At 50.0% G+C, this 23,013-nt stretch overlaps 2 protein-coding genes; both read left to right on the top strand.

Annotated features, from left to right (window-relative positions):
* The first annotated feature begins 1,572 nt into the window (after positions 1 to 1,572).
* CHC_T00002207001 (hypothetical protein) lies at positions 1,573 to 1,874 on the top strand. XM_005713417.1 is given in 2 exon segments: positions 1,573 to 1,695; positions 1,696 to 1,874. The coding sequence occupies 1 exon segment, from the start codon at positions 1,573 to 1,575 to the stop codon at positions 1,693 to 1,695; it is 123 nt and encodes a 40-aa protein (XP_005713474.1). The 3' UTR covers positions 1,696 to 1,874.
* A 17,722-nt stretch (positions 1,875 to 19,596) lies between these two features.
* Positions 19,597 to 20,092, top strand: CHC_T00002208001 (hypothetical protein). XM_005713418.1 is given in 2 exon segments: positions 19,597 to 19,779; positions 19,780 to 20,092. The coding sequence occupies 1 exon segment, from the start codon at positions 19,597 to 19,599 to the stop codon at positions 19,777 to 19,779; it is 183 nt and encodes a 60-aa protein (XP_005713475.1). The 3' UTR covers positions 19,780 to 20,092.
* Positions 20,093 to 23,013: the final 2,921 nt, after the last annotated feature.

Consider the following 23,013-nt stretch of genomic DNA (forward strand, 5'->3'; position numbering starts at 1 on the left):
CGGCGGTGGAGGAAGACAAGCACGGACTTGTCACCCACCGACCGTCAAGGTCCGACTTCTCGCTTATTCTAAGGTAGCGCTCGCTAACTACCTTAGAGCGGCACCGAGCGCGGGTTGAGGACGCGCGCGGTACGCCCACGAGTCGGCTCCGCCTCCGCCCGTCGGTACTGGATCGTTACCCAGTACCGCGCCGGGGCGTCGAGGCGTCGAACCGCTCGCGCGTACCGGCGTCCTCCCCGTTCCCGCTCTACCACGCTACCCGGGCCCGCTGCCCGGTGCCGTTAGCTGGTGTCCCGCTTCACCCCCGTCTCCCCGTTCGGACGGGGTCTACGTCGAGCTGTGCATACACCCCTCTCCGTTGGGGGTGTTTATGCTACACTCCCGCCGGCGGGACAGTTTCGCTTGGCATCTATCGCCGGACGCCAAGCTACTTCTCGAAAGGCGTTTCGCGTTTCCCCTCTATTTGGTCGATGGAAATGCGCTGCCCGGTCGCATGCCCTCTCCTCATTCAGTTCCAGTCTTCGTGCCGTGCCCCGCTCTGCTGGGTGTGTGGGCGCGCTTCCTCCGTACCCAATCAGGAGTGCTCGTCGCCCCACGCTGGCCCAAGCAGCAGTGGTACCAGAGCGCGGCTGCCGTCGTGCGTCCGACTCCGCTCCTGGCGAGCGTGACGCCGCCTTCGGAGAGCGTCGCGTTCGCTTTCAAGCCTCCGCCCGCCGTCGATGGCAGGAGGAAGGCACAGTCGCGGCTGCGCGGCTACTACGACTCCGGGTGGGTGCCACACACGCGGCGCACCTGCTCGGCCGCAACGTTTCCGCCAATACCCAAAGCGCCTACCAGCATCATTGGGAGGCGTTTACTGCTTTCTGCGACGGCGATGGGTCTCTGCGCTCCCTGCCACCCCGGTCACTGTGGCGTGCTATCTCGGACATCTTTATGGCAAGGGCACAGTGCGGGGCGGCTCCATCCGACCGTACGTCGCGGCCATAGGCTCGCAACACCGCCGCTATGACTACCAAGATCCAACCAAAGATCCTCTTGTCTGCGCTACTCGCCGGGGGTACCTGTCGAACGACGCGGTCCGCTCTGATGGTCCCCCGAAGCGCTCCGCACCTCTCCCGGCGGACCGTGCGTTACGAGCGATGACGCTAGCGCTAGAGACCTCCAACGTCCGCCGTCTACAGGAATGGGGAATTGTAGCCCTCGGATTTTTAATATGCTGTCGGCCGACAAGCATACGCCTACTTCGTCGGCGGGACGTTGAGTTCAGCTCTAGAGAAGTGACTGTGCAGATGGTCCACTTCAAGTTTTCGGAACAAGGCGCATCGCCGCGCATCGCCCTACGCATCCCCGTCTCTTCCTCTGCTGACCGCGTCTACCAGCTTCTCTTCAAGCTCGTTGCAGCTGCCCCGTCGCCAAGCTCCTACCTGTTCCTAAGGTACCCGCACAAACGCGCTCCACTCACCGCCGCCACGCTGCGGGCCTCCCTCGACGCCCTCGTGGCGAGCATCCGACCCCCCGTGGGCACTTGCTTCACCGCCCGCTCGCTCCGCAGCGGCGGGATATCCGCCGCCTATGCCGCGGGGGTGCGGCTGGAGACCATCATGCGGATCTCCAACCACAGCTCGTCTGAGGCCCTCCTTTAAGACAGCATGGACGGGCATGTTTGGACATGTATGGACGTCAGCGTGCACCTGATTGGTCCATTTAATACTTTTCTTAACAGTATGATGGCGCACACAAAGTTAAAATAATGGAATCTGTCTCTACCAACGTGCCATACGAGAGCACACCATTGGCTGTCGCCTACCGCATAAGTGCGATTGAATTCAATCTTGATCCAATTTAGCATACATTAAAATTCAATTTAATCATTTTATTGACGTCCCTGAATGCCAGTACACGGGGATCGCGATATAGTGCCTCCCTCTGTCAGTGGGCCGAAAACGGCACTATATCGAACCAGGCACTGTAAAATAATGAGATTTGCGGCTTTTTTGCAGCCACTTCCTTGCATCACTGCTCAGAAAGACCGTTCGCAAGACGCCATCACTCATACTTTGCATCTTCACTACAGACTCAAGTCTAATCAAGCATTTATGTCATTAGTAGCTTCCGAGCCGTCGCATTGACTTCCTCCATTTTTGCAGCAATAAACGCCAGCCTACACTTTTGCAGATGTCCAATTGCATCATCGACCCTGCCTTTTTCCGCCATAGTCTCTATTCTAGTAAGCAACTGCATAATATCTTTCCGCGGCGGCAGCGGCTCTCGGGCAGTACGTCCATCCAACTGCCTCTCTGGAGACCCTTAGTTTTTGGCTCAAAATTCGCGCCACCCGCAAAAGGGTATCGGAGCTGGCACTAACAAAGATGGCACTCTATCGTGACCCCCCTGTACACTTGAAAAAAGGCGGGAGGCTGGCAATCGAAGGAGATGCGATTCGTCTCCCGGCAGAACCAAACCAAGACCCAAAAAGACATCCTTTCTACCCTCTTCCCTATCGATAGCCCCGTATGATGCACCCCTTGAGCCAATTTACGGATCACGGCGCGCTGACACAATACATTAAATTATTGGACATGTAATATTTTGAAAATCGCAAACATATACATCCAAACATGGCTGTCCATGCTTTCTTAAAGGAGGCCCTGAGGTGGTGCATAAGCATTACCTAGACGCATTAATGCCGGTTACACCGGCGGCACGGTTCTTTTTTGGGCGCTTTGCGCCCCCTGCTGCCCTTCAGTGACGTCCTGTGACCTGCGTCACTGGTACGTCACGGGCAGTCTCGCCTACTTTGCAAATCCACTCTGCGCGGGACCTATATTACGGTTATGTATCATTTGATCACAGTGTAATGCCACTCACCGCCGCTCTCGCTGACACCACGGTGACAGGTCACCGACGTCACTCGCGTGACTTCAAATCTCACGCGCCCGCCGTAGCTTCTCGTAGTTTATCAAGGGGTTGTGGCAGTGCTGGTCAACGACGAGGCCCTTCGGCAGTCATCCGTTTCTCAGCACCCGCCCTCCCGCTCTTTGCGGCGTTAGCGCGCCGTTTTCTGCCAACCGTCTCTGCTTTTTACATCTAGAAATTGCGTTCACCTGCGTTACAATTGCGTTCACTTGCGTTACTACATGATAATCCTTACCCAGATGTCTCTCCTGAATAAAATCTGTGTTACAGGCAAATCGACTCTGCGCGGGACCTATATTACATCAAAAAGTTCGCTTTGGTCCATGATTGAAAGGTCGTTTTTCGCCCCAGGGGCCCAAACATCACAGCCATATTCGCAAGCGATCACCACAGACGACTTCCAAATAGCACGCAGCTTTCCTATCCCGACCCCTGAACTGCACTTTCCATGCCACAGGGCACTTTTCACACTCACATGATGCGCAATCCACACACCCGAAGCACCCTAGAAACCCCAAATGACTGTAGCTCTCCTCAATCTTATGTATGTCGTCCTTGTTCGGATATCGGAGCCATTTCCTTTAGAAATACTTGACTAAAGCGAACACAAATCTCTTCAGACACTCAATGTTTGTGCTTTCGGCCATTCGAACGTAGTCAACGACAGAATCTGCAGACACACTGACACAAATCTGCAGTATGGCGGAAGTGAGCTTTCGGTCCGTTGAAGCTCCGTTGCGTAAGATCGCATCTGATTTCTGAATGAAATAGGAATCGACGGCGCAGACACCAGCACGTAACATTTCATATACCTCTCAAGGCATTCGATAGCGGCGCTCAAACTCGGCTTTGGAGAAAGTTGGATCACCTGCATTATGGCGGCAAAAGTAGTCCTTATCCATCCTAAATCCGGCCTGCATGCGCTGTATATCTCTGTTGGCGGTCTTGCCCTTGCGAGAACCGCCTCTCCGCCCCTGCACCCTGGACATTACTTTCGTCATTGTCATGGCACAGCTAATGACAACTGATGTGGCATAGTCTTCCAGCTCCGAGTCCGAACTCGAGCCGGAATCGGAACATGTAGGGAAGGACATTGGGGAAGTTTGGATGGAGCGGGCGAGGGGAAAGGACAGGTTTTGGTTTGGCCGAAAGTATGGATGGAACACCAGTGGGGATGAGCGAGTTTTGGGAATAAGCCCAAAAACGTATTTTGGTCTGGCCAATGGCCGCACAGCAGATTTTGGTCTTTGGGCTGATGCGGTGGGGATGCCCTGAAGTGGTACTCGTTTGCGAAGTTACGGATTTCCCGTGTCCCCCAGCACGAAGCAGCGTGTCTGCACGATGTAGCCAGGAGACAATATGCTTGTCTATCGGCTGCTACTGACTGTCAGCCAGCTTAACTACAGTCGGTTGGAGTAAAACTGCTGGCTTCATTATTGTCTGCACTGTGGTGCAGACTTTTTCCACAGTAAATATTTAGTGCGGACATCTGCAATTTTTGCACTGCGCTGAACCCCACCTTTGTGAAACAAGCCCTTTTGAGTGACATGTAGGGGTTGTCTACTAGGTCCCTAATTCAAATATCCAGCTTTCGCCCTAACTGTATTCGCTTGCTCAGCGACTCGGTCTCTTCGGAAACGACAAGGTCATTCAAAGACAGTAAATTTATTGCAAATTCAATTGCAGTCGTGACAATTCACTACCGCTTACTGAGAAAGACCTGCATTCGCTCAATACACCGGCAACTAGGTAGAGACTAGATCTCTTGACTCCGTTCCCGGCCCGAGTAAATCCAGAGCACAACTTGTGCGAAACTGACGCTGCATGAGATCGGCTCTTTTCTCTTGGTACCCCTTTTGAATACGGCGTCTGCGCTCTAACTGGCTATTCCCAATTTGGTACCAGCGGTTCGTCAGCTGCTGGTACAAAGTCATGTCCTGTGCTCGCAACGGCCTCCAACGAATGTGAAAATTGGTCAGACCGAAGCACAGCCTGAACACTGGATCATAGTTGTTTTCCGACCACTTCCACTTTGAACCTACCACCGATCACAATCCACACATGCGACCAAAAACGTTTTCGACAAGAATGCGATAGCTAGAAATAGATTTGTTCTCCGCAACCTCTCCGGGAAATAGAAACGCACCCGGGGGCTTTCGTTTTGAGTGTATCACCCTTCAAAACCCGGTGGCTCCTTGGTAGCCCTTGTGTGCCAAAATGGCCCATTGCCTCGGATATTCCTCTTCGAGAGGCCCAGAGTCTTCTATCGTAGCCTCATTCTACTTTTTGCGCAGAACGCGTTCGTGGAACCATTGCATTTTCTTGAAAATGACCAAATCTGAGACCGACCCAGGCTCATGCAAACTTGAACAAATTGCAAACCCGTTCGGTGTAACACTCACTTGGACCTTGTAGCCATAGAGTTTGTGTTTGCCACTGAAACACTTTTTGCCCTCTTGGAGGCTTCCAGATGGGCGAAAGGAGGGTTGGAAAGTGACGTCAGTGGCATAACGTTCCCTGAGGTATTCCTTGAAGAGCTTGTTGTTGTCAGAAAAGGATTCCATGGACCAACGTTTGTGGCAGTATGTGACTTACTATTCATACAACGGTTCAGAGAGGATGCGAATGAAGCGGACAATCAGTCGCTCAAAGGCTATGGTCTTTTGGCCAAAACTTTTGGCCAAAAAATCCCAGATTCCACCATGTTTCAGAACCGAAAGGGTCATTAACAGGACATCCTTTGGGCTGTGTGTGCTTTTACGCCCCCTTTCTACATTGTAATTATCCGAAATGAGGTTCTGAAACTCAGCCCAAATGCCAATAAACTGGGCTGGGTTAAAGTTAATCATTTCAATGATTGCGTGAGCCCCGCCCTGAACTTCAAATTGATTGAAAATGGGCGAGTCAGAGCCGTTGCCTTCGTCGCTGTCATCGGGACTCGCTGTGTCGTAGAGCTCGAGCTCGTTCTTCCGCTCAATTGCGGCAGTAGATAGCAGTTGGAGAGTTTTGGCTGCCTCTTGTGCTGGGAAGGTGGCCATCAGGGAGTGCTGAATGTCTTGTTAAGCTGGTGGGTGATGGTCGGGGGGCTCGCTTCGGTAGTTGCAGACGGACGTTTATTCGAAATGTCCAGGTCATTTGCGCAATGACCCCGCTGTTTGGTTTTTTTCTCCCGCGCCTTCGCACTACTGTAGTGCACAGGAATTGAACACGTCTTTGTGCATGCGTGCTTTGTATGCAGTACTAAATTTTCTTTCTCGATTTACTGGGTGTATGAAACTTCACTTGATCATAACGATTTTAGGACTGTCTTTTTATCGCATGGTTGAGTCTCTTACATGTCCCCCATATTTTCGTAAAGGGTCTACTGGCTACGAGTGCAGACACCCTCCGAGTGCAGATATAAACCCCGAGGCTTGCCGAGGGCATCATATCGCAGCACGGAGCAGCGTGTCTGCACAATATAGCCAGTAGACAATAGTGAGTTTACGCCTGACAATTTCACACAACATTCACATAAGATTCCGCAATTAAATACAGGTGTCAATTCCAGTTACAGAATTCCCGCACACGGAACCCGGCGAGTTGCTGAAATGGGAGATTTATGTGAAGCCAAAACTGCAATGATTTCCCGCCTTTATCAACGACTCTTCTACAAGGAATCTTCTCAACAGCGCCTCAGATCCCTCAACAACTTGTGTCGTAGTCGGACCAAATCATGGAGCTCTTACCGACCTTCCAGCCATTGCCATCATTACCAACAAGTCCGGAGCCCTTGAATCCATCCCTCGACCTAGCTCAACCCCTTTGCGTTCAACTGTAGAAGCAGCTCACAAATCCAAAACAGGACGAAGGTCAAAATTTAGCAAACAGGACGACCTGATCCTTCTACGCGAGGTATGTGCAGCAAAGGCCCACGTATCTCCGAACGGGGAGACGACATAACGGTTCGAAACTGTGGCCGTCAAGGCAAATCAAACCCGAAAAGTACCGTTTGAGCTCACGTAAAAGTCCGCTCAAGATCGGTACAAGCGTCTACAAGCTCGTTTTGACACTAAGGATCGTGCTGAGCAACTGATGAGCGGTGTTGGGAGAGAAAACGGGGAAATAGAAGAGCTTCTTTGGGAAATGCGGGATGCTTGGCAGGATTTACTGAGTAAGAAAGCGGAGCGTCATACTGCAGCACTAGAGCGAGAAGCCGAGAAAGAGCGACTTGGCGCGGCAATTCGTCGACCTGCGAACAAGCGTACGCACTCCCCTTCTGACAAGACTCTCGAAGAAGACTCCACACCTGCGACTTCTTCGTCATGCCATAAAACTCCGCGTAGTAAAAAGTCACGTATCCAGATGGACCCGTTCAAGGATGGCATTTTGATTTTTGGTGAGGCGCTTGCCAAGGGCGATGAGGTACAATCTGCAATTCAACAAAAACGAATTCTGCTCGAACAAAGACGCTTGGAGTACGAAATGGAGGAGAGAGAGGTAAAGATCGTAAACTTGAGAGGAATGAGGATAGAAAACTCGAGTTGGAGAAGCACAGAATGCTTTGCAATCTTTTTTGAGGAGCAACGGGAGTTACGGTAGATCTCTAGAACTCATAAACTCTTGTAATATAGGAGGCTCGCGTTGAAAGTACCTTGATACTTGATTGCCATAAAAGCAAGTTCGAAAATTCAACAAGAGAAGCGATCCACGATACAAACGCACCAACCGGAGCTTGAAGTACGCGTAGTTTTCTTTTGAAATCCAGGGTGGTCCAGTACAGTTTTGCTTCCTTAAAGATCCATTCGACAGTTGCCCTGAAGACAGACATAGCTCTATTGAAAGAAGACTGGTCAGGAGACAACGATTAGCCCTGAAACGGTGTATCAAGATACCAGCGGCTACTGTACCCGCTATCGCCATAAATACATAAATTCGTACTATCCTCCAGTTGCATGCAATTTGGCAACTGTTCCTCTAGTCCCGAAGGTGTATATAAAGTCCAGTCATGTTTCCTCTCTTCCAACGGTCCGTAAACATGAGGCAACATGCCATCTGGGGTCAACACGGCTTAGTATTTAAGGGCATGTTTTCGCTTATGTTCATTATACAGTACATGATGATAACCGCTATTACCAGTTCTGGACACTCCTATTACCGTACCGTCAGTAAAAGCAACGCAGTTGCTCAGAGCCTTGCTTTTTTAGAATATTCAATCAGCAAAGTAAGGTAGCTTAGGCCGCAGGTAAGATGCGTTCAACGGGGAGACGATTGGAGGCTCATGTGTTTCAAAAACTTCCTCCAGCATCCCCCAGAAATTTCAGAAAAATGGGAAGCGCTCTTTTCAACGTCTCTCCATCTGAGCGGACACGCCATACGCCTTAATAAAATACAGGTTGCCAGAAATGGCGTCACCCAAACTGATATCGCTCAGTGCAAGTCTTTTGCTCTGGCCACACCGCGATTCGCGAGAGAAGAGGGATGTGTTTTTCTTAAACCGAAACAGCGATAGGCAATCCTCACACGAGAACTGATTAAAGTTGAATGAGAACCTTGCAGTTGAGATGCGATTATGGCGCAAAAGTTGTGCGGTAAAGTTTTTTCTGTTGAATATGTATCTACGCAAGGCCGCTGTCAGGACGAGTGATGTGCGATCTGGGCTTGTTCCCCGACAGCGAAGGAGCCCAATTACAACCCGACGCCATCGTGCCATCTGAGTGTGACTCTCCGCCAACGTCTGGTCGCGAAGCTGAGCTCTTGATCGGATTGGCATGGTAGTAGGACAGTACGAGAGAGAGAGGGAAAGTCTGTAATACTACTGTGCGTGTGCGTGTTGTTCAAGCGTAATTGAGTAGCTATGGGCCGGCTCCGCGAGATGCCATTGACAAGTTGTTTACTGAAATTGCTGAAAACTTGCTGAAAACTACGAGACACTATGGAAAACACAGAAGCCGACAGGGCTGCAAGGGAGACGGCCCGAGCGAGGGCGGGTGGAACGGGAGAAGAGAGTGACTACCGAAGGAGCCGGGTTGTGGGCAGGCAGCGCAGCGGCATTAATACAACACACACCATGCCGCCGTCCGCCGGCGAGTACCTGGTAACGGTGCGCTCCCCAGCCGCTGCCTGCCCTCTATCAAGCATGATAAATTGCAATGTGATCGACAAATACACGGGCGTAAACACAAGTCTTCCACATGTGTGCAACAAAAGCTGCCTACACGTGTTCGTTTATTGAAGCACGGCATGCGGAATATTGTCACACAGTTGTCTCACATTTCTCCAGGTGTAATTCCAGAAACATGCTCTACCGGCTGCTACAGGGACTGTCAGCCCTTCTAATTACAGTGGCTTCGAGTAAAATTGTTGGCTTGATTATTGTCTGCACTGTGGTGCAGACATTTTCGGCAGTAGTGCGGACATCCGCAATTTTTGCATTAAATGAGCCCTTCCGAGTAACATTTCCCTTGCCCCCGTTTGTCCCGGCTGTCAAGGTTCGTATGTCCGCCTCAGCCGGTAGACAATACCCTTCCCGGGGGGCTGAATTTGGGGCGGGGTTTATTTTGGGACAGCGTTATTATTTACCTATGCCAAGCGTCCTTCTGGCACTTGAGACCCAACCAAAGCGCGCAAAGTTCTTCGTATCATGTTCAGGAACATCTTGAATTAAACTGCTTTCGAAAAAAGGCGGGTCGATCCGTGATAGGACTCTTCAAATAAAAAGGGAGTGGTAGAAATCGATAGATTGACCGCCATCAACCGCGGGATTGCCTCGAGATGCCTCTCTCGATGCGGCGTCAAACGCCTCTGGAGATCCATAGACAGATACGTGACCAAGATTTAGCGGAGAGAAGAAAAAAGCAGCCGAAATGATCCGCAAGAAGCATTTTGTCCGCCATGTTGCGGACATTTGTGGAATTTCAAAAGGAATTGCAGGACGCATTGCAACTAGTATTAACGCAAAAGACCACCAGTCCCTCGCAAAGCTGCTTGACTCTGCTAACAATCGGCCTGCTAAAAAGACAGTATGGACACTTGAGGAGGCTGTAATGCTCAACGATAAAATAAAAAGTGCCGCTTTGCATGGGTTTTCGGTTGACAAGAACACAATGAAAGCCACTTTACAAAAATTGGCAGCTGATGGTAGGCCTGGATACAAGAACTCCACTCCCTCTGATGCTGCAATACGTACATATAGAGCCCTGAATCGTGATATATCCTATCGCCAAGCAGAAAACAAAGATGCTGCAAAGCTTGGTGCGGAAATTTTTGAACATGTCAACACTTTTGCCAAATGTATGGCTGATGTCGAAAGAAGGCATCCCAGAATTTTTAACGATCCGAAAAGACTATGGAATATGGACGAAATGCACGTAGACGGGGAGTTCGGTCGTCGCATAAAAACCTTCACTAACGCAAGTTGTCACAACGGTGGATTTAAGTCGGTGCAAAGGGGTTCCGGGAAACACGTCACGGCGGTGCTCGAAGCTTCTGCCAGTCGACATATGGCACCAATTTTCTGCATTGCGGCGGGGAAATATGTAATGGAAGATTGGATCAAACCGCTACCGCGAACCTTTTTTAAACATGATAATGGGGCTCCATACTGGCAGGCAGAATCGGGGTGGTTGCCAAGCGAATTTGTGCTTCGGTGCACTCGAAATGGATCTATCGAGAAGCAGACGCTTCCAATGTTTATGGAGCATTTTGATAAATATGTGCGGCAGATCGTCCATCGAGACGTAGCAGTAGCGCTCTTATTTGTTGAACAATCCTCTCGCAATGGCATCAAATGGGTGGAGGAGTCGCAGAAGCACAACATTGAGGTGCTTGTGTTGCAAGCGAACACCACCCATTTCTTGCAGCCTTGTGACGACGAAATCAACAAACGTTCCAAAAGGGCAGTGAGAAAAACCAGGGATGATCTCATGGGAATGGCCGCCACGAATGTGCACGCGACTGGATTCAAGATAAAACTGGCGGTCGCTGGACACACGGCAATTACTGCTCAGAACGTACGCGATTCCTTTATTAACACTGGCATGTGGCCTGAAGATTATCGTTTCGCGAACAGAATGAGGGAACGAAAAGGGGAAGTACGTCCAGGGAATTACTAACGGAGGACCAGAAAATCGGTTGACCAGCGTCTGCACTCGTGGCAGCGATGCGCGAACGTTTGAAGACATCAAGCGGATTATAGGGAATGAGTCGCGGCCCAGTGCTTCCATTGAAGCGATATCGAGGGTTCTCAGGGGGAACCAAGCAGTGAGTTCTATACTGCGAGGAATAAAGCCTGTGCCTACTGTGAGTGGGGCTAAGAGCACAAAGAAGGTTCTTGGATGTGGGGCACCCGCCGCTTGCTTCACAGTTGAGAACCTCTTTCAGATTAGAAAGAAGAAGGAGGAGGCAGCACGGGCGGCGGCAAAAAATAAAGAGCTGCAGAAGGAGGAGCGCGCGAAGCAGAAGGTGTGGGATCAGGAAAGGCGAGTGCTTGCTCGCTTGGCAAGGGAGGAACTCAAAAAAAGCGAGCGATGGAGAAAGCGGGGAGGAGTGCTGGGAAGGGTCTGGTAAAGCGCACAAAGGTTGCGAAGCAAGGCGTTGGCAGTATACTTGGCATTGATTCAGCCACGCGCAGTCCGCCAACAGGAAGTGATGGCGAGGCGGCGTTGCTGTTGATGAATATGGCGAGTTCTACATGAAATTGGGGATCTCCGCGCTGTCCCAATTTGAACACTTTTTTGTTGTAAACGATCCGAGTAGGTCGGCGATTATGAGTCGTCATACAGTCACTCGTGGTTCTCCAATCATCTTCTTTAGGCGTGGACTTGATTTAACACGTTAGAACGCTGTCATCCGTGTCCTTTGTTGACCAGTGGGATTCGTAACTGGAGAGAACTTTGGGGTCCAGGTGAAATCCGTCCCAAATATAGCCCCCCGGGAAGGGTACAATGTACACCACGGCAACTACAGATATGCACTGATGTGGGGCACTGCGCAACAACTCGCCTGATAGAGAGATAGCAGCTTGCCTCGGGGCGTCCTTTTAGTTTCAGTGTAAACCATCCGTCGCATCTGCTTACCCCGATCATCTCAGAGAGGAGCATACAAGACAATTCAAGCTGCCCAATAACGTGTAATTTTAAGAACAGGCTGACAGTTTGGCGCATGCACACAGTACGACTGTATCGAACCTTTTGAACTTCGAACTTCGAACGTATAATACGCGTCACCGCAGTGGAGTCCTTCGGAAATTAGAAACCATTTGTTCGGACGACGCCAACTGCGATATGCGCGTCGCAATTTTTGAATTGTTTCGATGCGATGGGCGACGCTTGTCCCCGCCGCCGACCTGTCCCAAGTTGATTGCGAAGTGACCTAGATTGCAGTTTTGCTTCTACTTGCTCCAGTGTATTGTTTGATGCCAGTGCAGGTCATCGACACAGCCGGCACCCCAGCCATCTCTGCACCCCGAAACGCGGCTTCTACAGGGCAAGAGAATGAGCCTTTGGTTGCTGAGAGACTGGTCGCTGATAGTCGAATGGCATGATACTAGAATATGGATCGATTTCAACCCAATTCATGTTTTTCAGATTTTCGCGTCACACTTTTAAAAAAGCACAGCGCTCATTTGAGCGATCACAGATCTTGGGAGAGATCCGACGGATGAAGCATTAATCCATGATCTCGAAAGAAACCTGGCAATCGAATTTGAAGAAGTGGTCCAAATGAGAGATGACGCAGTGTCTGTTTCTTAAGCCCTGAGTCGAGCCCTTTGCTCACAAGAGCATATGTCTACTGTAAGAGCAATGCATCTGAATTCCCTCGCAACCGGAAACATAGCACGTAAACTTCTGATTGACCTCACAACAGGTTGGCATACAGTAGTTGAACGCATTTGTTGCTTCAAACAATACATACCAGCGCATACATACGAAGGGTACATGGCAGTGCAAGAGGAAATTCATTTTCACCACGCTGTCGCAAGGCATCTGCTTTCGTCCATATTGCAGTTCATGCAGTTTTTCAGCACAAATCCCGAAGGCCATAGGCGATCTCTGGACTCGGATTTGATTCTACCAGGTGTAACGCATGCCTTCAGCATTGGTACGCCTGATTTACGCAGGAATTCTAGTATGGACTTGGATGTCCCGTCAGACGGAGATATTTGCTTGCATCCCGCCAATGCAAATGAACGGATAACATGGTCTACCATAGATTGTCGGATCAGCACATGGGATCTTCGCACTCTCTGAGGGCGACAGCAATCTTCTTGACCAGATCATTTTAGTGTAGTCCTTTGTTTTACACTGCAAGCATTGGCGTTGTGAACATATTTCCATTCATATCAATGCTTTTCATCGATTCACGACAGTTACAAGATCACATTCTTCAGGACAGTTTCAGGATCGCACAGTATATGCGCTTGTGATTTCTGGTGGTTCTCTGGATTCTAGCAACGAATACTCGCATGACGAGTTACAAACCGTCGCATTCGACACCCCTGCAGAAAATCCGAGTCTTTTGGCTTTGCATGAGGAGAAAATGGATGAAAGCCTTCGGCAAGAATTGTTGAACGTATTTGTATATAAGAGCGTACTGGACAGTGAGGTGGCGGGGCCGGAGAACGTCATAAGTCAAGGTGGCAGTCAGCTGACTCTCTGTATCCAACATGAATCGGATTGCCCACGTGTTCGTAATAGTTGCCGCTGTACTTCTCGGCACGGCATCTGCCACAAAGCCGTCAGCAGCGCCCACCTCCCTCTTTGCCCCCAACGCAAGAGGAAAAGTGCCCACTAAGGTATGTGTTAATATCGGCTCCTGGTTCCAAACTGTTGGTCCTTTCTTGGCAGAGCTTGGACTTGTGAACTACGCGGGGGGAGAGCCAGGTGCCTTCACCGTCCCTTCTCGTCGCATTGCAAATACGCCGCATGGTCATGCATTCACGACACAAAGAACGGGGAAGACGATCAGCTTTCAGATTGAAGTTCAAAGAGACTCAGACTATGTGATCACTCTAGGCTTCGCCGAAGTTCAGCGCGAATTTTGCCGAAGAGGAAAACGCGTTCTGGATCTGTCCGTTCAATCGGTGAAGAAAACGGGGGTCGACGTATTTGATGCCGCAGGATGCAACAACGCTTACTTCGTTCAGTTTAAGAACGTGAGGGTGGGGAACACGGGAACTATCAACGTCGTCGTTATGAGCAGGAGGGGTGGTGCTGTCATCGCGGCCATGTGTGCCCAGCGCATTGGTGGTGGGCCAGGACCCGCCGGGCCAGGACGATCACCTCTGCCGCGTCCTACTCGACCCGCCAGACCGTCTCGGCGCCCATCTCTCCCACCAAGAGGACCCCGCCCAACTGGCGTACCTGCCGCTTCGGCGGCGCCGGGCCCAGGAAGTTCGCCTCCCCCTCCAGGAGGACCTCGCCCTCCTGGCGTACCTGCCGCTTCGGCGGCGCCGGGCCCAGGAAGTTCGCCTCCCCCTCCAGGAGGACCCCGCCCTACTGGTGTGCCTGCCGCTTCGGCGGCGCCGGGCCCAGGAAGTTCGCCTCCCCCTCCAGGAGGACCCCGCCCTACTGGTGTGCCTGCCGCTTCGGCGGCGCCGGGCCCAGGAAGTTCGCCTCCCCCTCCAGGAGGACCCCGCCCTACTGGCGTGCCTGCCGCCTCGGCGGCGCCGCGCCCGTCTCCCGCACGTCCAACTCCAGCACGTCCATCTCCCGCACCTCCGTCTCCCACACGCCCATCTCAAGCACCTTCAAGCTCGCCGCGCCCTGCTCCAAACGTTGAGCTCTCTTCGTGCCAAGAAAGTGGTTGCACAAACTTTGAGGGCCCCGGAGATTACGTTGTTGTGGGTGCTTCGATGAGTGTTGACGAAGACCGCACGGATTGCACAATTTTATCTTCCAGTAGTACCAGCCTTTCAGTGCCGAGTGGGGCTCGGGTCAAGTCAGCATTGCTCTACTGGTCGGCGTCTGGTTTCATGAGCAAGACTGCTCAAGTCAAATTCAATGGAAACACTGTTACAGCCGGGAAGACGTATAGGGGCGGAAGCAGCCGGTTGCATTTCTATGGCGCCGCCGCAGACGTGACATCTTTTGTGCGAGGCAGTGGTACATACACTGTTTCTGGTATTTGGTATGATAACCGCGAGTCGTACTGCTCTGCAAATGCGGCGTACGCTGCTTGGGCTATGGTACTGATTTATGAGAGGCCCGATCTTCCCTTTGCGCAGATCAATGTCTGCTACGACGATTTCACCTTCACTTACCCGGCAGGAACATACACGAGTAGTGTCGGTTGTGTCGCTGGTAACTTTGGAACTTCAACCGCTAGAACAACTGTTGTCTCCTTTGAAAGTGATGGGTATAAGGGAGAGAATTTCTTCATCTCAGGGGAAGCTCGAGGCGATGGTTTATTCCGTGGGTCAACAGCCCCCAACTTGGATATTCTAAGCTTTGACATTCTGAAGCTTGTGCGGTCTGGTATCTCATCAATTACTTATACATTCCAAACGTACTTGACGAACACAGTCTTCGGACCAGCCATAGAGGGTTTGGCCCTGCCAATCCGCGTAGTCTACTATACAAAGCATTGATAACGGCACAGTAAACTTGTGTGGAACGATAGACTTTCTGTAAAATTCCTTGCTGATCACACTTTGCTCTGTGCACAAACTTCCATGCCCACGATGTGTTACTGATCCTCACTTGTGAAGGGGATCAAAGGATATAGTACTCTGCGAAACGATGTAAGAATGCTTCCGTTCAAGATGGATGCGTCTGCCTTGGAATTGGAAGAATGCGCGCCATGACCAGGCCAGCTTACGCACTAGATTCGAAAAGGTACTTGCAGATTTAAGAGAATTTTTCTTACGTGCCCCTTTTATTTTGGAATTTTCCTTACATATCCCTTTTTATGAGTCCCTTGTCTTAGGAGCGCTAGATTGAATGCGTGAAGAGGTGAAGAGGGCGTCGCAAAAATGAGTTTGATCAAAGGGAGCACGTTCCCTGACGAGCACAGCATCTTGATGGCAACCTTGGCCATGTGCGCCACCGCGGGCCGATCTCACAAGGTAAAAAAGTCAGACTCTGGGCGCCTGCGTATACAGTGCCCCTCCCAAGAGTGCTAAGAAAGGGGTACCGTGACGGTACACGCAAGAAAAATTCCAAAATAAAAGGGGTACGTAAGAAAAATTCACCAGATTTAAACGGCTATTCCTCATCGCCTCTAATAACAGATTCTTGTTTACACTAAAGAACAATTTCATAGTACGCACACGAAAAAAGTCCTGGCAAATTTATCTTTAGGGACAGCCGCGGATGCTGTGATAACACGTTGTGAAGCATAGAAGGAGACTGGAGATGCCCTTCTCGGTTGGTTTATGCGATGAATGGTACGGCGTACAGGTGTGCAACTGGGTGGAAAGGGCAGAGTCCAGCCTGATGACGAGTGAGCACAAGCGCAGGGTATGAAAACTCACGTTGTAGTTGTTTACCTTAATCTATCGTGCGTTCGTATACTCCTCAATTCTATCCTATGTTGCGAGGAAGTTAAATGGAATTTGTTGGGGCATCGATTCTCGAGTAAAAGAAACAGTAGTGTCTCTGATATTTGTCCGCTAGAATCGGAGCCGAGGTGAGCACCAGCAGCCCACAGATCGACACCCACTGTCTTCTTCCATGCGTGATGTTGAATGGCATGCTGTCAGCTGACATATCAGCAATTGATTCCGTTTGTACACGCTTTTGTTGCAGAAAAATACGTACTTTAGTGGTCACATTTTCCCCAACGCAGTTGACCTCAGTTTTAAAGCTTGCATGAACGAGGCACTGAAGCCAAGAAAATTCAAGGAGGCATCAAGTGCGCATTGGAATTTTTAACAAGTGTGTAGTTGGTTTCGGAGATATCATGGAAACAGATTGCCAGGTAGCTCAAAAAGGTGCTCCTTCGCAAGACTTTCTTAACAGCGACCAAGAAAGACGGGTGGTTCTCGCTAGGATGTATTACGCTTTAATGACGAGCTCCATTCGGGACTTGGGAATTCGCTTTTGCTCTTGTCCGCTAAATGCTAGTCCAGATACTGAGGCGTCTCTAAATAAATCTTTTCATTTCGATACTGAAATTTGAAAGTGGCCTTCGCGGAGGCCATTTGTCACCTAGCTAGGTACTCGAAGATCGCACTGTGAGAAAGACGCAGAAAAGTCCCCATGGCCATGGCCTGCTCATATTGTAAGCTTGAAACATGTAGATCTAACCCAGTAAACGCCTGGCTACTCATGATGACCATCATGAATAAATCATCAGGGGAAACGAGAAAGAAAATCAAATATGCTCCGGCTTCACAGCAATTCAGCACTCCGACACCACGTCAGCTACCAAAATACTATAGCCAGCCTAAAGATTACGGAATTCGTACCAGCGGATGCAAAACTATTTCATATCTGCCGAACAGTATTCTGGATTCGACGTCAGACATTAAATATGAGTCATTGGCCGTGTTCGTAGTTATAGCAGGCTACATGGGTTCATTTCACCACTCCCCAACTGACATAACAAATGGGTTCGCGTACACGAACTCTCCGATGTTTTTACGCTGATCATTTCAGGCTGCTGTCAGCGCTTCCAACAATGAGGATGCCCACGCTATTTATCGACAGTTTAGGTGAAGAGATGGCCGTGAAGCATATGCAGTTGTTTGTAGTCGCGCCACCGGAAGCATGAAAGCCTCCGTTGATGCCTAGCTCATTGTCTGTGCTAGCCGCTGTCGCTTCCTCTGTATGAACAAGACCCGTTTGGACTATCAAGAGAAAATTTTTTTATCCAGATGTTACGGTGTGTTCGAGGGCACGCTTGTGTCGCCTCTGCAGAAGCACGCTGGGCCCGACGAGCACTTTCGAAGTATCGCGCATCATTGCTGTGAGCATACGTGGTCGGATAAAGACTGCCCTCCGAAGGATAGTGGGGGCACATACCCAGTACTTAGCCCTTTTCTTTTCTTGCTATTTCTGTCTTTGCAGTTATCCAAGACTGTAAACAGCTTGTGAAGTGACGTCACAGCACCCGTTTGACATGTGTTTGCAAGCTCGACCCCTATAGAAATTCCTCAGCCCTCATCGAATGGCGACGCTTCCCCAACCCTTACCACGACGTCACTGCTGTGGCACAAATCCTTTCTGGGCTTCCCCAGACAGCCAGTGCCTGCTTCGCCGAAGCATCCTGCCGTTTGAGCACACGCATCGGCATACTACCCCCTCTCGCCACACTGGAATCCTTCTCCTCACTTACAAGTCTGCGAGACATCTCCATCGATGTACTCTGAACGCCACAGCTGTCACTAGAATCTTTTTTCTACAGGCTGCTTCCGTCCAACCAAAACAAACTGCTGATGCCCGTCAGAGCGCTCTGAAAGGTCCGCCCTTCGCGTATCTCAACGTCGTCACGATAAAATTACCTGTCCCACCGTTCGTAAAAGAAAACCTCGTCCAGCTTCCTATTCAACCTCGCCTGCAAACCAACATGTCTCCGTGACGCGAGGAGACCACCTGCAATTCAATCGACACCACGCTGTCTCCCCTTCTCCAGCGTTGGCTTTCTTCTGTATAACTTTAGACACTTCGCAATACCCGTGACATCACAGAAATCCGCCTTCTGTGCCCCCTCCCGCACTCGAGCCCTGGCGGGGCGATATGTGCAATCTCGATAGGGAGAAAACTTTTCCGTCAACCGGGGATTCTGTCCAGGCTAGTGGCGATAATGGATAGCTAAGCGAGCAATAGCAAGCTCTGTGGTTCCATGCATTTACCCTTTGGAAATTTCAACAATGCATTACGTAATAGTTATGTCATCAATGATTCCATTACAAGAAGTGATGGAAAAGCATTCTTACCGCACGGACAGTAAAAGGTAGAGGTGAACTCGCCTATAAAAGCATCTAGAACTCAGCAGCTCAATAAATAAAAGAAGGCATCGCTTGCCAAAAAGAAAAACTAAACCCCAAATCCAAACCAAACACCTCAATAGATTCATCTTGTATATTCCGCATGCCCTTCCCTTATTCAATCGCTTGAAAGTGAATCAAGATAAACGTAAAAACGCAATGTGTGTCCAACAATCGCTACCGACGGAAGCTTGTATGTAGTCCATGTTGAGGGGATTATCTTGTATATCTCGCTTGCCGTATTCTATCGCTTGCAACTGAGCCAAGGCGAACGTAAAAAACATGCGCGTCCAACAATCGCAACGGGAAGAAGTTTGTATGCAGTCCATGTTGAGGTTGTTGTTCAAACTCGACTAGAGTGTCTTTTGTGTCGCACAGCATTGTCAGCACATCGGCGCCATGTGCGGGGATGAGCACCGCAAAGGGTTTAGTTGCTGCAAGTGGTTGCGGACGTATACTACCTTTGGGTTGGGATGTCTGCTGAAATAGACTGTGATTCTTTGAAAGCCCGGTGCCTATGAAGGCTTCAGGACAGAGATCCGAGACCCCACGATTCGTCGACTCGATGTACCGCGCTTCGCATGTGCTGTATGCGAAGACCAACGTCATCGGCCAACTAAGACAAACGAGCTCTTCAGTAATTGAATAATGTGCTTTGAGCAAATCGTGGCAGGTTGTCCATCATCACGCACTTTGAGGTTTCTCTCCAGTTGTCGCTATTGTCAGTGGCGTTTTCGCGCGGGGGCGAGGGCGTAGCATCGAAGAAGCGTATGCTACCATCCTTGGCTGCTTATGTCAGCTGCCTGTTCGCGTATATAAAGCCGGTTGAATTCGGCGCACCCATATCCCTCTCATCAACCTCAACAACTGACAACACTACGGACAATACAACTGACTTCTCATTCCACTCACCCAAACAACCGTTCTTTTCACAGACAACTCGCTCAACATAATGAGATCCTCTGTTCTTCTTCTCATCGCACTGGTCCTTTTCTTTGCCGCCTCCTTCGGCAAGCCGGTCCCAGCCGCTGCTGATGGGCTCATTCGGGCTGGCAAGGGTCTTTCCGTCCGTAAGGGGGACCAGCTCACGCTGCTCGATGAAACAGCCGTGCGCGATGATGACGATGACGATGATGATGACGATGATGATGACGATGATGATGACGACGATGATGACAGGTTTGACGATTAGATTAGGTAGGGTACTCCGACTAGTGTTTTTCCTTCCTTTATGCTGAGGTGTTTGTAAACAGATGCTTTTGACGACTTCGTTGGCTGAGGGATTCGTGGTGTAGAGGGATTAAGGGGGAAAATAATAGAGAGCGAGAGAACATGAGCGATGGGAGATTTGACGCAATGCCGAACTGTTAGGGACGAGAACCAAAGCAAGGGCATGAAAAAATGGAAACGACGCAACTGAACCAGGGCAGTACAAACAACCCATTGCGAGAGCTTGAATGCCCCGAAAGATTCATTATGCGGAAGCATAGATCAGTCACCACCCGAACCTCTTCCGTGCCGTGCAAGATGGGCTGTTACGAAATACGACTGCTTTCGGGAGGATGGAGAGGAACACACTGGATCTCAACTCGCTCGTCTCTGCACAGTGTGCCATGTTTCGAGACACATGACCATCCGTGCAGTGTGGCTCGCTTTCTACAAAGGCATCATTGCTGGATGTGCAGTAGGATCCAATTGCATTCGGCGGGGGATTTAATCTTGCAGCCTTTACGACACATTCAGCCAATCACATTGGTGTCGAATACGGGTCGTCACTGTCATTCAAATTCAAAGAGCATGTTTTACACTGCTTACACAAATGAGCAGAATTTTTGATCTTCAAAACTTGTCGGAAGTTCGGATTCCGAACTATACTTTTGCTTCTAAAGAATGACATAGGATTTGGTGCTATCCTCTCCTCATCCACCTCTGCTTCGCAAAGGGTAATTTAAGAATACCGGCTCCGTAATTCGAACTTTCTGGACTGGTAGACCGGTGATGCCATGCTCTACGAGTATCTCGAATGCCGTGTTTCCACAGCCACAAATTATCCTCTCACGAGGCCCATTCCCGGTGGAATATGTACAGCTTGGAGAGTTCAATACCTGTACCGAGAAGTTTTTCTAAAAGAATCCCTATTCATGACTTGCCAACAATACGCAATCATCTGCAGACTTGGGCAGAGCTGTAAACAAGTGACTAATTTACAACGGCCCGCCTCCAGCATCTCAGACGAACGTGACGAAACTTACCTGCGCAGTTTGAAACCTGGAAATCTCATCCTGTTTGGGCAGAAAAAAAATCACCAACTCATAGAATCGTCTCACCTACTATCTGCAAAAACATTCTGCATCAAAACTTTTCATAAGCAGAAGAACTGCTCCCAAACCCTAATGCACATATTCTACCAACAACCTACCGCCCATAAAGACAGAGCACGTCTGCAGAAAGTCCGAAAAGCTTTACGGTAATGTCTAAATGAAGAAGACTGATATGCCTCCCAGTCAAAAGATCTTACTCTATGTCAAGAGGCATTCTCAGCCTGACAATGCCAAGGTCTACCTTTTTTCCCCCAAAACACAATGACACGAAAGCTAAGTGACTTTCAGAACTCCTACAATCGCATTGTCGGTCATACTTAAAACAGGAATCATTCGACATTGTTGTATCCAACATAAGGTCTAGACAACAACATAGCAGGGCTTCTCTCATGACGTCTAACTCAACATAACGACGGGAGGTTCGTTCGCAGAGCTCTTGTCGTGCCCACGACGATCACTTTAGTTGGTTCACAGTGCTCTCACCAATATGAATCCTCGTTCTGATAACTGCGGCAAGCGGCAAGAGCTGGACGGGCTGCCGTGGCCCGAACCACTTGGTCTTAATATCGCCTCCTGGAATAAGACACCCTTTGGATTGATACATGTCCATATGCAATTCAGTGATAATCCCTCCAAAAACGCCCTTTGAAGGTGGTGAAACCTGTGGCATACACACGACGATCCTTATTACACGTCAGCAACATTGCCGTCGGTTAGGAGGCCGTTTCCAGGGTTCCCATTACATTGCTGTTGACGGGGAGGGCACACCCCGAAACGCCCTTCGCATGTCAACAAAAGTTTTTATTGTAGTCCCCCTTTTTTTCAATGAGCTACCCTTGGGTAAAGGGTAAAACCGCGTGCCGTACAGTACCAAGGGTAAAATTTACCAGGCGCAATGATGCGTGCCCATGCTTGACGGGTGCCCATGCTTGACGTTTTGTTGGACATCCTTTCCAATGCCCTGCCCCCCATCCTACCCTACTTCCCTACCCATTCTTGGCACGCTCGTCAGACTAGGTATACTACAGGCCAGGTTGTGTATCCGGGTGCGTTCCATTCTTTTGCGTTTCGTAGCCGCTTCTCAGTGCAATTTTAAATCAACTCGAGATGCCGTGACTGCATCTGTGCATCGAGCGGCCTCTCACCACCTCGTGCACTCCACGTGAAATGAAGCCTTACCGTTTTCTCGCACCAGGACTGCTTAATCAATGTACGTCTGACGAAGCCACTGCCGCGGGCCTTTCAAGGCAGTGCATCCCCACATCGCATCTCAATCAAGAGTAATCTCCTGGTTGGTGAGACAACCTTCGTCAACCTCTCAACTGATACAATCCTCGAAATCTCACCTCACGTCTCGCAATACTGATGACATCACTATATCCCTTCTTCTCGCTCACCCACAGCCCAGCAATCGTTTACAATCGGGCGCAGAACACCACCCATCCTCTGTCGGAATAGACTCTACAAAAAAACACATCATGGCATGCCCGATACCCGCAGCCAACAAACACACAGGTGTGTGCGTAGCGTGTGTTAACAATGCACCGAACAGGAAGAAACGATGTTCACCGAGCAGGAAGAAACGATAATATCCTTTCTTCCTGTTCGGGGCATTGTCATCGTGTTTGTATATCGTTCGAAGAGCGCGGGTCCCGTGTTATATAGATGCGTTGCTTTATAATGTTTGGCGTATGGCAGCATGTAGTGAGTGAAAATACACCCGGAATAGCTGTATCTCCATCTATCATTACTGGTTCCGTTGTGAAGGCATCACATCTCCTCTGTATCCATCAAAACCTTAATGTCGCTGTTGGCGGCGAAAAAAAAGGGGGGGGGGGGGGGGGGGGGGGGGAAAAAAAAACCCCC

This window comes from Chondrus crispus, genomic scaffold, assembly GCF_000350225.1.
Source record: "Chondrus crispus Stackhouse genomic scaffold, scaffold_13, whole genome shotgun sequence".
NCBI classification, from domain to species: domain Eukaryota; phylum Rhodophyta; class Florideophyceae; order Gigartinales; family Gigartinaceae; genus Chondrus; species Chondrus crispus.